The sequence below is a fragment of the Entelurus aequoreus genome, linkage group LG08, assembly GCF_033978785.1.
Source record: "Entelurus aequoreus isolate RoL-2023_Sb linkage group LG08, RoL_Eaeq_v1.1, whole genome shotgun sequence".
NCBI lineage: Eukaryota > Metazoa > Chordata > Actinopteri > Syngnathiformes > Syngnathidae > Entelurus > Entelurus aequoreus.
In genome coordinates, this window is record NC_084738.1 from 55,100,272 (window position 1) to 55,114,062 (window position 13,791).

The window sequence follows — 13,791 nt, forward strand, 5'->3', positions numbered from 1 at the left end:
CCTGACTACTTTATGGGTTATAGATAAACCTATGGATAACGGAGACATATATAATAGTCTCCTTTTCAGGTGAGAGAGGATGGTAAAGGCAGTGCCTTTAAGGCACGCCCCCAATATTGTTGTCCGGGTGGAAATCGGGAGAAATTCGGAAGAATGGTTAACTTGGGAGACTTTCGGAAGGGGCACTGAAATTCGGGAGTCTCTCGGGAAAATCGGGAGGGTTGGCAAGTATTAACTTTACACCTGCATTATTTGTAACTGTGTGGAACAATTTCCCTTCTGGATCAATAAAGTTTGTCTGAGTCTAAGTCTAAAGCTGATTCTGATTGGGGCATTGGTGTGCGTTACGACTGTAGACACAGTAAATAATAGTAAATACTAGGGCTGTGAATCTTTGGGTGTCCCACGATTCGATTCAATATCGATTCTTGGGGTCACGATTCGATTCAGAATCGATTCTTTTTTTCAATTCAACACGATTCTCGATTCGAAAACGATATTTTCCCGATTCAAAACGATTCTCTATTCATTCAATACATAGGATTTCAGCAGGATCTACCCCAGTCTGCTGACATGCAAGCAGAGTAGTAGATTTTTGTAAAAAGCTTTTACAATTGTAAAGGACAATGTTTTATCAACTGATTGCAATAATGTAAATTTGTTTTAACTATTAAACGAACCAAAAATATGACTTATTTTATCTTTGTGAAAATATTGGACGCAGTGTGTTGTCAAACTTATGAGATGCGATGCAAGTGTAAGCCACTGTGACACGATTGTTCTTTTTTTTATTTTTTATAAATGTCTAATGATAATGTCAATGATGGATTTTTAATCACTGCTATGTTGAGATTGTAACTAATATTGATAATGTTGTTGATAATATTCATTTTTGTTTCACTGCTTTTGGTTTGTTCTGTGTCGTGTTTGTGTCTCCTCTCAATTGCTCTGTTTATTGCAGTTCTGAGTGTTGCTGGGTTTGGTTTGGAATTGGATTGCATTGTTATGGTATTGCTGTGTATTGTTTTGTTGGATTGATTAATAGAAAAAAAAAAAATTAAAAAAAAATATATTTTTTGAAAACGAGAATCGATTCTGAATCGCACAACGTGAGAATCGCGATTCGAATTCGATTCGATTTTTTCCCCACACCCCTAGTAAACACAAACCTCTTCCCTTCTAAATCAGAGAACCAGCCCAGGTTGTCAGCGATGATGTGGTGGTTCTTGCATCCTTGGCATGTCACGATCACAACACCCTTTTGGTAGGCCTGGTTGGAGATCTTCTGCATAGACCTGAGGCTGCAAACCTGAACGTGCACAACAGAACATGTCAGTCCCTATGGATGAACACTTTCAGCAAAAGTTAACAACACAATACCTTGCATGTGTACACTAGGTGCAGGTGTGTCGAAATAATCCGACCATTCAGAGCTTGCCGTGTTTTAGTACTCTGAGTGGAGGAGAAGCTTCTCGTTCTGCAGCCATCGTAGGAAAGAGGACGACACCAGTTAAGTGAAGAAGGTGTTGGTCCACACCTTGCAGGCGAACGCCACAGCAAAGTCATCATGGGTTTTAATATTCGTCCTGAAAGTAAACGATTGAAACACCTGGGGAACAGCATGACAACGACGCGTCTGATCCAAAGCCACCGACGTTTTAGTTCAAGTTTGTTGTCGCGGCTTCATGACGTCACGCCATTGCATCCCTGTTCATTTCCGTTTAGGTGTGCGGTCCGCATGCTTTTATTTTGACACGAGCTAAAAAGACAAACATGTACTACTTTCGGAGGGTTGGAGCAAGCGGACGAATCAGCGGCAATCACGCAGCGGTCCGGGAGGCGTGTACAGTCCTGGCTGTCAAACTACTGGCTCCACCGAACCACTGTCCGCCTGTCTTCAGCGCCGAGACATGCGTCTCTCACGGGTGGACGAGGTAAGAGACAGCGGCGTCCATAAAACAAGGGTAAGTGTGTCCCGGAAGTGACCGTCCTGCTATTTGTCAGTCGCCCCTAAAAAATTGTTTTTTTAAAAATTACTGACACGTTAAGTGTAATATTGTTTTATGTTATGGTATATTATATATACATTTTAATATGTCATACCCCAAATCTATTTTTAATAATAATAGTAGCATTGCATTTGAAGACCGCGGCCGTGTTCTTACGTAGTTGAGGGAACCACCTGCAAGACATCATAATGTAACAACAGTACTTTAATGTTTTGTGTTTTATTTCCACTGTGTTTCCTTAAAAGAATATTCTCTTTGACGTCATCCGCGTCAGTAACCAGTTGAACCTGGTTTTAACGCATTTTTTAAAATGATATTACTAGCTTTTCAAACTGAAACGAAATTGTGTTTGCATTTGCTAATGGAGTTCTCTAAAGCAGACTTTACCCTAATGGAAAGACGACCATGAAAGTAAAACTGTTTATTACCTTTTCACACATATTTAAAGGGCAGTGTGTGGTTTATATGCAAGAAACCAGTACAAACCCCACAACCAGTGAAGTTGGCACGTTGTGTAATTTGCAAATCCTTTTCAACTTATATTCAATTGAATAGACTGCAAAGACAAGACATTTTAATGTTCGAACTGAGAAACTATCTTTTTTTGCGAATAATTATTAACTTAGAATTTAATGGCAGCAACACATAGCAAAAATTTGGCACAGGGGCATTTTTACCACTGAATGGCCTTTCCTTTTAACAACACTCAGTAAACGTTTGGGAAGTGAGGACACCAATTTTTAAAGATTTTCAGGTGGAATTCTTTCCCATTCTTGCTTGATGTACAGCTTAAGTTGTTCAACAGTCCGGGGGTCTCCGTTGTGGTATTTTAGGCTTCATTTTGCGCCACACATTTTCAATGGGAGACAGGTCCGGACTACAGGCAGGCCAGTCAAGTACCCGCACTTTTTTACTATGAAGCCACGCTGTTGCAACACATGGCTTGGCATTGTCTTGCTGAAATAAGCAGGGGCGTGCGTCCATGATAACGTTGCTTGGATGGCAACATTTGTTGCTCCAAAACCTGTATGTACCATCCATCCATCCATCCATCTTCTTCCGCTTATCTGAGGTCGGGTCGCGGGGGCAGCAGCCTAAGCAGGGAAACCCAGACTTCCCTCTCCCCAGCCACTTCGTCCAGCTCTTCTCGGGGGATCCCGAGGCGTTCCCAGGCCAGGCGGGAGACATAGTCTTCCCAACGTGTCCTGGGTCTTCCCCGTGGCCTCCTACCGGTCGGACGTGCCCTAAACACCTCCCTAAGGAGGCGTTCGGGTGGCATCCTGACCAGATGGCCGAACCACCTCAACTGGCTCCTCTCGATGTGGAGGAGCAGCGGCTTTACTTTGAGCTCCCCCCGGATGGCAGAGCTTCTCACCCTATCTCTAAGGGAGAGCCCCGCCACCCGGCGGAGGAAACTCATTTCGGCCGCTTGTACCCGTGATCCTGTATGTACCTTTCAGCATTAATGGTGCCTTCACAGATGTGTAAGTTACCCATGACCTGGGCACTAATACACCCCCATAAACATCACAGATGCTGGCTTTTGAACTTTGTGCCTATAACAATCCAGATGGTTCTTTTCCACTTTGGTCCGGAGGACACAACGTCCAGTTTCCAAAAACAATTTGAAATGTGGACTGGTCAGACCACAAAACACTTTTCCACTTTGCATCAGTCCATCTTAGATTAGCTTGGGCCCAGCGAAGCCGGCGGCATTTCTGGGTGTTGTTGATAAATGGCTTTGGATTTGCATAGTAGACTTTTAACTTGCACTTGCAGATGTAGCGACAAACTGTAGTTACTGACAGTGAATTTCTGAAGTGTTCCTGAGCTCGTATGGTGATATCCTTTACACACTGATGTCGCTTTTTGATGCAGTACCGCCTGAGGGATTGATGGTCCGTAATACCATCGCTTATGTGCAGTGATTTCTCCAGATTCTCGGAACCTTTTGATGATATTACGGACCTTAGATGGTGAAATCCCTAAATTCCTTGCAATAGCTCGTTGAGAAATGTTGTTCTTATACTGTTCGACAATTTGCTAACGCATTTGTTCACAAAGTGGTGACCCTCGCCCGATCCTTGTTTGTGAATGACTGAGCATTTCATAGAAGCTGCTTTTATACCCAATCATGGCACCCACCTGTTCCCAATTAGCCTGTTCACCTGTGGGATGTTCCAAATAAGTGTTTGATGAACATTCCTCAACTTTCTCAGTCTTTTTTGTCACACAGCTTTTTTGAAACATGTTGCAGGCATCAAATTACAAATGAGCTAATATTTGCAAAAAATAACGTTTTCCACTTTGAACGTTAAATGCCTACTGAAACCCACTACTACCGACCACGCAGTCTGATAGTTTATATATCAATGATAAAAAATTAACATTGCAACACATGCCAATACGGCCGGGTTAACTTATAAAGTGCAATTTTAAATTTCCCGGGAAACTTCCGGTTGAAAAGTCTATGTATGATGACGTTTGCGCGTGACGTCAATGGTTGAAGCGGAAGTATTCGGACACATTGTATCTCAATACAAACAGCTCCGTTTTCATCGCAAAATTCCACAGTATTCTGGACATCTGTGTTGGTGAATCTTTTGCAATTTGTTTAATGAACAATGGAGACTGCAAAGAAGAAAGCTGTAGGTGGGATCGGTGTATTAACGGCTGGCTGCAGCAACACAACCATGAGGACTTTGATTTGGATAGCAGACGCGCTATCCGACGCTAGCCGCCGACCGCATCGATGATCGGGTGAAGTCCTTCGTTGCGCCGTCGATCGCTGGAACGCAGCTGAGCACGGGTGTTGATGAGCAGATGAGGGCTGGCGTAGGTGGAGCGCTAATGTTTTTATCGACGGCGTGGCGAAGTTGGTAGAGTGGCTGTGCCAGCAATCGGAGTGTTGCTGGTTACTGGGGTTCAATTCCCACCTTCTACCTTCCTAGTCACGTCCGTTGTGTCGTTGGGCAAGACACTTCACCCTTTGCCTCTGATGGCTGCTGGTTAGCGCCTTGCATGGCAGCTCCCGCCATCAGTGTGTGAATGTGTGTGTGAATGGGTAAATGTGGAAATACTGTCAAAGCGCTTTGAGTACCTTGAAGGTAGAAAAGCGCTATACAAGTATAACCCATTTATCATTTATTTATTATCATAGCTCTGACGAGGTCCCGTAGCTAAGTTAGCTTCAATGGCGTCGTTAGCAACAGCATTGCTAGGCTTCGACAGGCGGCACAGCATTAACCGTGTGGTTACAGGTGCAGTGTTTGGTTCGGTGTCTCCTGATAGTAGTATTGTTGATCTTCTGTCTATCCTTCCAGTCAGGGGCTTATTAATTTTGTTTCTATCTGCATTTAAGCACGATGCTATCACGTTAGCTCCGTAGCTAAAGTGCTTCACCGATGTATTGTCGTAGAGATAAAAGTCACTGTGAATGTCCATTTCGCGTTCTCGACTCTCATTTTCAAGAGGGTATAGTATCCGAGGTGGTTTAAAATACAAATCCGTGATCCACAATAGAAAAAGGAGAAAGTGTGTAATCCAATGAGCCCTTTTACCTAAGTTACGGTCAGAGTGAAAAAGATACGTCCTGCACTGCACTCTAGTCCTTCACTCTCACGTACCTCATCCACAAATCTTTCATCCTCGCTCAAATTAATGGGGTAATCGTCGCTTTCTCGGTCCGAATCGCTCTCGCTGCTGGTGTAAACAATGGGGAAATGTGAGGAGCCCTTCAACCTGCGACGTCACGCTACTTCCGGTACAGGCAAGGCGGTATAGCTCGGTTGGTAGAGCGGCCGTGCCAGCAACTTGAGGGTTGCAGGTTCGATTCTCGCATCCGCCATCCTAGTTACTGCCGTTGTGTCCTTGGGCAAGACACTTTACCCACCTGCTCCCAGTGCCACCCACACTGGTTTAAATGTAACTTAGATATTGGGTTTCACTATGTAAAGCGCTTTGAGTCACTAGAGAAAAAGCGTTATATAATTCACTTCACTTCACTTTTTTTTATCAGCGACCAAAAGTTGCGAACTTTATTGTCGATGTTCTCTACTAAATCCTTTCAGCAAAAATATGGCAATATCGCGAAATGATCAAGTATGACACATAGAATGGATCTGCTATCCCCGTTTGAATAAAAAAAATTCATTTCAGTAGGCCTTTAAGAATCTTGACTTTGCAGTCTATTCGATTGAATATAGGTTGAAAAGGAGTTGCAAATCATTGTATTTTGTTTTAATTTACGATTTACACAACGTGCCAACTTCTCTGGTTTGGGGTTTGTGTGTAACAATACTATACTAATGCAGTAGTACCTCAACTTACGAGCCTAATTGGTTATGTGGCATAACTCTTTACCCCAAACACTTGTGTCTCATGTCAACGTTGTCCTTTGAAATCAATTGAAATCAATTTAATTTGTGCTTGCCCCCCTGCCGCCAGATCCCAATTATAAAAAGAACAAACAACTTTTAGAAATCCTGTGTGATAAACAATGCAATAGCATCGGAATCAGAATCAGAAATACTTTATTAATCCCTGAGGGGAAATTAAAATGTACTACTAACAAGTACAGTAGTTTTATGAAGTAATGTAATAACAATGCAGGGCATTTTCCTTGGAGAGGAGACTTCTACTGCATCCTTTGAGCTGCTTCTCATCAGCAGCTTCTCCATATTTTCATGTATAAATGACCGCCATTGGGATATTATTATAACGTCCTTGGCTGGCGCTATTTCTCATTCTGCCTCAGTACATTCCAACTGCTTCACCAACTCTGCTGCGCGCTCTCTCATGTTTTTGTTGATTTCTTTCTTTAAATTCAATTAACATCATCCACATCTTATTAGCACTGTCCTTCACATCCCTGTACTTCCTTTCCATGATTGGAAAAGCAAACTTGTGTTGATCTTTAGTTATAAGCTAATGTTAGCGAGTAAGACTGAACGTTTACTGTGACATTTGCTATGCCAACTGATGGCCCGGTTCCCTACAACTTCAAGCATGAAATTAGCTCTTATCTCAAAACACTTTTACATTGGGGTACGTTTAAGTTGAGGTACCGCTGTAAAAGTATTACCCGTAGAAGGAAGAGAAACTACAAAGCAAAGTGACAAGATGTTTAGGATTTCCTGTCCACAATTCAACCAGCTAATCCCTCCCTGTCCCTTCAGGTAATCCATCATGATTCCCATCACAGAGCTCCGGTACATTGCCGACACGCAGCCGGGGTACCGTATTCTGAAGCCGTGGTGGGATGTTTTCAGTGACTACCTCACCATCATCATGCTGATGATCGCAGTGTTCGGCGGCACGCTGCAGATCACGCAGGACAAGATGATCTGCCTGCCCTGCAAGAGGGCCGTCAACGACACCTGCGAGGCCAGGCCCACCCCGAACACGTTAGAGCCCAAAGGCGTCCAGAACGAGCTGGACCGCCAGCAGTACAGCTACATCGACGCTGTGTGTTACGAGAGCACCCTGCACTGGTTTGCCAAGTACTTTCCGTACCTGGTGCTGCTCCAGACGCTCATCTTCATGGCCTGCAGTAACTTCTGGTTTAAGTTCCCGCGCACCAGTTCCAAACTGGAGCACTTTGTGTACATCCTCTTAAAGTGCTTTGACTCCCCGTGGACCACCAGGTCTTTGTCTGAGACGGTCGTGGAGGAGAGAGACTCCAAACCCTTGAGGAAGATGAACGGTGCCATGGACCAGAAGACTTTGTCCACCAGCAAGATGAACGGTGCCATGGACCAGAAGACTTCGTCCACCAGCAAGATGAACAGTGCCTTGGACCAGAAGACTTCGTCCACCAGCGAGGACGTTGAGGCCAGCGTGCCCATGCCCCAACGGACAAAGTCCAAAATTGAGCAAGGGATTGTGGATCGATCGGAAGCGGGGGTTTTGGATAAAAAGGAAGGAGAGCAGGCCAAGGCTCTTTTTGAAAAGGTGAAGAAGTTCAGAATCCATGTGGAGGAAGGAGACATCATTCACCGTCTTTACATCCGTCAGACCATCTTCAAAGTCATCATGTTCTTGCTGATCATTAGCTACGCCGGGTACTACGTCTTCTACATCCGCTTCAACGTTATATGCACAGTGGAGACGGAGAAGCTGACGGGATTCAGCACCTTCTATTGCGCTCACCCGTTAGCGACGCTCTTCAAAATCTTAGCCTCCTTCTACATCAGCCTTGTGGTGGCGTACGGCGTCATCTCCGTGTACACGCTGTGCTGGATGCTGAGGCGCTCCCTCACGCGCTACTCCTTCGAGGCCATCCGTGAGGACAGCCGGTACAGCGACATCCCTGACCTGAAGAACGATTTTGCTTTCATGCTGCACATGACGGACCAGTACGACCCGCTGTACTCCAAGCGCTTTGCCGTGTTCTTGTCGGAGGTGAGCGAGAACAAGCTGCGACAGCTCAACCTCAATAACGAGTGGACGCTGGAGAAGCTGAGGCAGCACATCTCCAAGAACCCGCAGGAGAAGCTGGAGTTGCACCTGTGCATGCTGAGCGGCGTCCCCGAGACCGTTTTTGACCTGGTGGAGCTAGAGGGGCTCAAGCTGGAGTTCATCCCCGACGTCACCATCCCGCCCATCATCGCCAAGCTCTCCAACCTGCGAGAGTTGTGGCTCTACCACACGCCCGCCAAAATTGAGTCTGCCGCCCTGACTTTCCTGAGGGAGAAGCTCAAGTCTCTCCACATCAAATTCACCGACATCAAGGAAATCCCACTGTGGATCTACAGCCTCAAGAATCTCAGCGAGCTTTACCTCACCGGCAACCTGAGCGCCGACAACAGCCGCCACATCGTCCTTGACGGCCTGCGGGAGCTCAAACGTCTCAAAGTTCTCCGTCTGAAGAGCAACCTGTACAAGCTGCCGCAGGTGGTGACCGATCTGAGCGCGCACCTCCTTAAGCTGTCCGTCAACAACGACGGCACCAAGTTAATAGTGCTCAACAGCCTGAAGAAGATGGTCAACCTGAGCGAGCTGGAGCTTGTGCGCTGCGACCTGGAGCTCATCCCACACTCCATCTTCAGCCTGCACAACCTGCAGGAGATCAACCTGAAGGACAACAACCTGAAGACCATCGAGGAGATCATCAGCTTCCAGCACCTGCGCCGCCTGGTGTGCCTGAAGCTCTGGTACAACCAGATCATATACATCCCCTATCAGATCGGCACCCTGAACAACCTGGAGAGGCTGTATCTCAACAGGAACAAGATCAAGAAGCTGCCCAGCGAGCTCTTCTCCTGCCTCAAGCTACGCCTCTTGGACTTGAGCCACAACGACCTGACCAGCATCCCGGACAAGGTGGGCTTACTCCACAACCTGCAGTACTTCGCCGTGACAGCAAACAGAGTAAGAAGTCGTTTACTGCTTTGTTTTGGTTGGCATGCATTGTTGAATTAGGTCATCTTCAGTTGTACAAATTCCTCGTGTGCCCAGGAGGTCGTTAGTTAATTGAAAAGCTCATCTAGTCACACCAGCAAGTTCTCCATTTGGAGTGTGGTGCTTATTTATTGAAGTAACTGAAGAAGGTGTCAATTCGAGAGGAGGCCACTATTTAAGGAACTATCCACCTTGTGTATTCAACTGTCTTACACTCCCATACATCATTGTTTGTTTGATTGGGATAGCAATTAGTCCACCAGAGGGCGCCACTTAGAATCTAAAATCTCCCCCAGAGACAATGAAGGAGAGTAGTTGTTTTACTTTTAGGACATGTCAACAAGTTCCTGCTGTTCACAAATCTCAATACTGTCTACGCAGTTTACTAGTGGTACTGCTAGGCTTTGTCTGTATACACACCCTGTGGTGTGTATACTTGTTTTTTGTTTGTAATCCGTTCCAAGTCGTACGAAAAACCAAAGCAAATTTTCCCATAATAACGTAAATCCTTGATGGTGCCGGAAAAAAAATAGACTCACAACCAGATCACGACTATTTTTCCGATTTGAGATTTTTTGAAGAGTCAGATAAAAAAAAATGTTTTTAACCAAAAGAAGCTTTTGTGACCTGATTTGAAAATATTTTATTATTGCGAAAATCTGTTCGTATTGAGTATCGTATCGTGTCGAATCAGGAATCGATTTTTAAATCCCAAGAATCTGAATGGAAGTGACTCATGTGTTGTTGTGAAATTCACTACCCTGTAAATCTAATCAATGCATTCCAGATACCCAACAACATGAATACAAAATATATTTTATGTGGAATAGTTACATGCAGAAAACTATGAAATATACAAAAATGGTGAATGAAACGCTATCATTTAAATCTCTTCTTGGTGACGATGATAGCCACTTTGCTACGAGTTCTTTTGAGAATGCAATAGTGTTTCTCACCTTCTTTGTCAAAGTGCTGCAACTCACAACTTTCTTTGGCCCCATTGTGGACTGTTTTGCATAGTTTCCGCCGAAAACCGGGGCAAAGATTTTGTGAAATGGCACTGCGACCTGTAGCGTGTATGCAACTATAACAAATACCTTTATTTAGCTTTTGCACGTTGCGGTCTGTCATGAATATGGACCTGAAGTTGTGTATACAATTTCCTTGAACGTAAATCTTCCATAAACCTTCCTCCCAGATAGAGACGCTGCCCATGGAGCTGTTCGAGTGCAAGAAGCTGTGCACGCTCCTTCTGGGCAACAACTGCATGGAGATTCTGCCGTCACGCGTGGGCGAGCTCAGCGGTCTGACCCAGCTGGAGCTGCGCGGCAACAACCTGGATTGTCTCCCCGTGGAGCTGTCCAAGTGCCGGCTGCTGGAGAGGAGCGGCCTGGTGGTGGAGGACAAGCTCTTCAACACGCTGCCGCCCGAAGTGAAGGAGCAGCTCTTGGGCGTCGAAAAGGAGAGCGTGAAGATTTCCCAGATGAATGAGCACTGACGCTGTCTGTGAAGGTAAGTGGAGGCCCAAAAGGAACATCGGCGACATTTTTTCAGAAGATAAGACCAACTTTACCTTGATGTGCCACCCGGGCTCTTTGCCAAGCCCGCTTTTTGGTGTGTTTTTGATCATTTTGTTGTTGTTTTTGCATGGAACACCGCACTGCTGTCATGTCAGTGGACTGAACGATGGATCTCCAATAATTCATAATGCTCCGCACGGATAAAGTGATCAAAAGTGAGAACCGGGAGACACGCTGCCACAGCTCTCCGTTCCACTTTTACACAGCAAAAAAGATGAACGAGAAGAGAGAAAAGGGAACCGACTGTAAGATTAGTGTATGCCTTTGCAGCCTTGAATGATTCACTCGCTTCAGGCTTAGCATGCTGCTAACATGGCCTTAACATCTCTACTTAGTATTATTCGCTGCAGACTTTATGTTGCGGAGGGCAGCGGTATTGTCACCAGCTGTTTCTCTTGTTTACTATTTTTAACGCTAAAATGTTTGCCATGTAAGAGTGGTGTTTTTGTGCAAGTAGGGGTCATTGAAATGGAAGCACGCTTGTTAAGTGACTTGCAACAAGCAGTCAATGTACAGAGGAACAAGAGTAAAAATAAGTTTAACGCCGCATAAAACTACATTTAGTTTGACCCTTATGGCATTTGAATGTGGAGGTTTCACTCTACTTCATTTGTTTTTTTAGCTCAAATGCCTCCATTCAAAGCGCTCCTGTGGTCACGTGACCACGAGTCGCACTGTTCTTGCTGCTCCTCGGCCTTGGCGGAAACGCGTGAAGGTCTGAGATGGGGTCGGCTTACGGCCACTGAACAGGAAGCGAATGACTGTTTAAACAGCCGAGTGTGCAAATGTGCCAAAGCGCCGCCTGTCACAAGACCCCTTAAACGCCAACGACTTTTACACGCTGCCCATTCCTTTTACGCAAGGAAGCCATACGTACGGTTAAAGAACACTTTCTTTTATGGAATGTACACTGTAATTTTAGCTTATAGACGACTGAACGTCATTATGTCCTGATTGCACTTTTGTACTGTCGTAATAAAACTGTACACATTCCTTTTTTTTGCAAAGTCTTTTTATTGCTGCTTACTGGGGCAAATATTCAAACTTTTACTATTAAAATGAGGTCTATAAGAATTCCTGCTATATTGTTGTATCCACTTTACAATTGTATGCGTTAAGTAGGGGTGTAACGTTACGTGTATTTGTATTGAACCGTTTCAGTACGGGGGTGTCGGTTCGGTTCGGAGGTGTACCGAATGAGTACACATGCTAGCAGCGACCGGGCTTGGACAACATGTAAAATCCAGAGCTGGAAGACCCTCCTGCCTCGTTAAGATCTCCCATTTGGGAACACTTTGGCTGCTTGATACAACAATGGAGGACGGAGGTTTGCCGACATTGTTCAGCAGCTGCTTCTGACAACATGTCAAACATGTGATGCACCTTTCCTGCTTCCGGCTCCCAGACCGTAGTCGAGGAGCGCAGGGGAGACACTCCTCCAGGGCCGATGTATTCTCGGGGGCAACACCCTTCACTCTACCCGGCAGTGGGTCTCCACAGCTCCGGACTTCAGGGTAAAGGACGAGTCCGGCAATTAGTTGCAAATCGTGGCTTTATTGAGGTCTTGCACACAGCCAATCCAACAATCTTGTTATATTCTTATTTTACTGTTATATTTTTATTCTCATCGTTGCTTTTTATTTTTATTCTATTGTAATATTTTTCTATTTTGTTTCTATTTATACCCCCATTATTTACTTTTTACAATTTTGTACACTGCTGCTGGAATTTAAATTTTCCTGAAGGAATCAATAAAGTACTATCTATCTATCTATCCATCTAAAACACTAGCCACTCCCCGCACTCAGCTACCGCTCCCTCACCTCGCTCGCCCACACACTCACCTCACATGTTGTCACATATTAAAGGGCCACACACACACATACGCTACTTTCATAACACATGCTAACCCATTTGTAGCGTCACCACCGCATTCAAGCAGCCTCTCCTCGGCAAGTCAGGCAGGGCTAAAGCAATAACAAATGTTTTTATAGCAGCATATATAAGTCCATATTGCATTAAAAACTAGATTTTGACCCACTTCTATGGTGGAAGAACAATGAGCCCATATATCTTCTTACTGCCAAGTTAGCCAGGCTGGGGGGGAAAGAAAAGTTAATCTGAGGCTGAGTTGACTTGAAACTGTTTAATTGTTGCACTTTTTATATGTAGAAGAAAAGTTTTGTCATTTTATTTAATCTGAGCAACAACTTGAGGCAGTTTAATGTTGATTAACGTGGACCCCGACTTAAACAAGTTGAAAAACTTATTGGGGTGTTACCGTTTAGTGGTCAATTGTACGCAATATGTATGTACTGTGCAATCTACTAATAAAAGTCTCAATCAATCAATCAAAAAAAGCACTTTATATGTAGAAAGGTTTTGTTAAGAAACCATTCTGAGCCTTATCTTATTTAGTTTTTATTTTATATATGTTGACCACATTAACCCTGGCAATGGACCCTGTGTGTATATGTATGTTATGCCATTGTTTACAAATTTGGTAAATAACCAAAAAAATTATATTTTGTTTTCTTACTGTACCGAAAATGAACCGAACCGTGACCTCTAAACCGAGTATGTACCGAACCGAAATTTTTGTGTACCGTACACCCCTAGCGTTAAGCAAATTATATAATGTATTTTTGTTTTGTTATTTTAGGAATGTGGTAATTTCTATTATACTGTGATCTTTACATAATGGTTATTGTCCACAATGATATCTTCATTAATATTTCCTTTTTAAAATGGGAATTGTAGTTTCTGAAAGTTAGCGGATATTTGAATCAATGCATATATAT

General features: G+C 44.3%; 1 protein-coding gene across 3 annotated transcripts; it reads left to right on the forward strand.

The window, feature by feature from the left end:
- Positions 1–1,435: 1,435 nt before the first annotated feature.
- Positions 1,436–11,983, forward strand: lrrc8aa (leucine rich repeat containing 8 VRAC subunit Aa). Of its 3 annotated transcripts, XM_062056818.1 has the most exons (4): positions 1,437–1,964; positions 7,187–9,380; positions 10,609–10,922; positions 11,086–11,983. In XM_062056818.1, the coding sequence occupies exons 2-3, from the start codon at positions 7,197–7,199 to the stop codon at positions 10,906–10,908; spliced, it is 2,484 nt and encodes an 827-aa protein (XP_061912802.1). In that variant the 5' UTR covers positions 1,437–1,964; positions 7,187–7,196; the 3' UTR covers positions 10,909–10,922; positions 11,086–11,983. The 3 variants fall into 3 exon arrangements, with proteins under 3 accessions (XP_061912803.1, XP_061912802.1, XP_061912801.1); XM_062056819.1 differs by lacking the exon at positions 11,086–11,983 and having other exon boundaries at positions 1,436–1,964; positions 10,613–10,872; XM_062056817.1 differs by having other exon boundaries at positions 1,438–1,964; positions 10,609–11,983.
- Positions 11,984–13,791: the final 1,808 nt, after the last annotated feature.

What these genes read in the sequence shown, in the direction of transcription:
- lrrc8aa (XM_062056818.1), top strand. Translation starts at nt 7,197, where the DNA reads ATGATTCCCATCACAGAGCTCCGGTACATTGCCGACACGCAGCCGGGG. An exon ending in TCGCCGTGACAGCAAACAGA is followed by an intron (nt 9,381 to 10,608) that starts GTAAGAAGTCGT and finishes CCTTCCTCCCAG; the next exon opens with ATAGAGACGCTGCCCATGGA.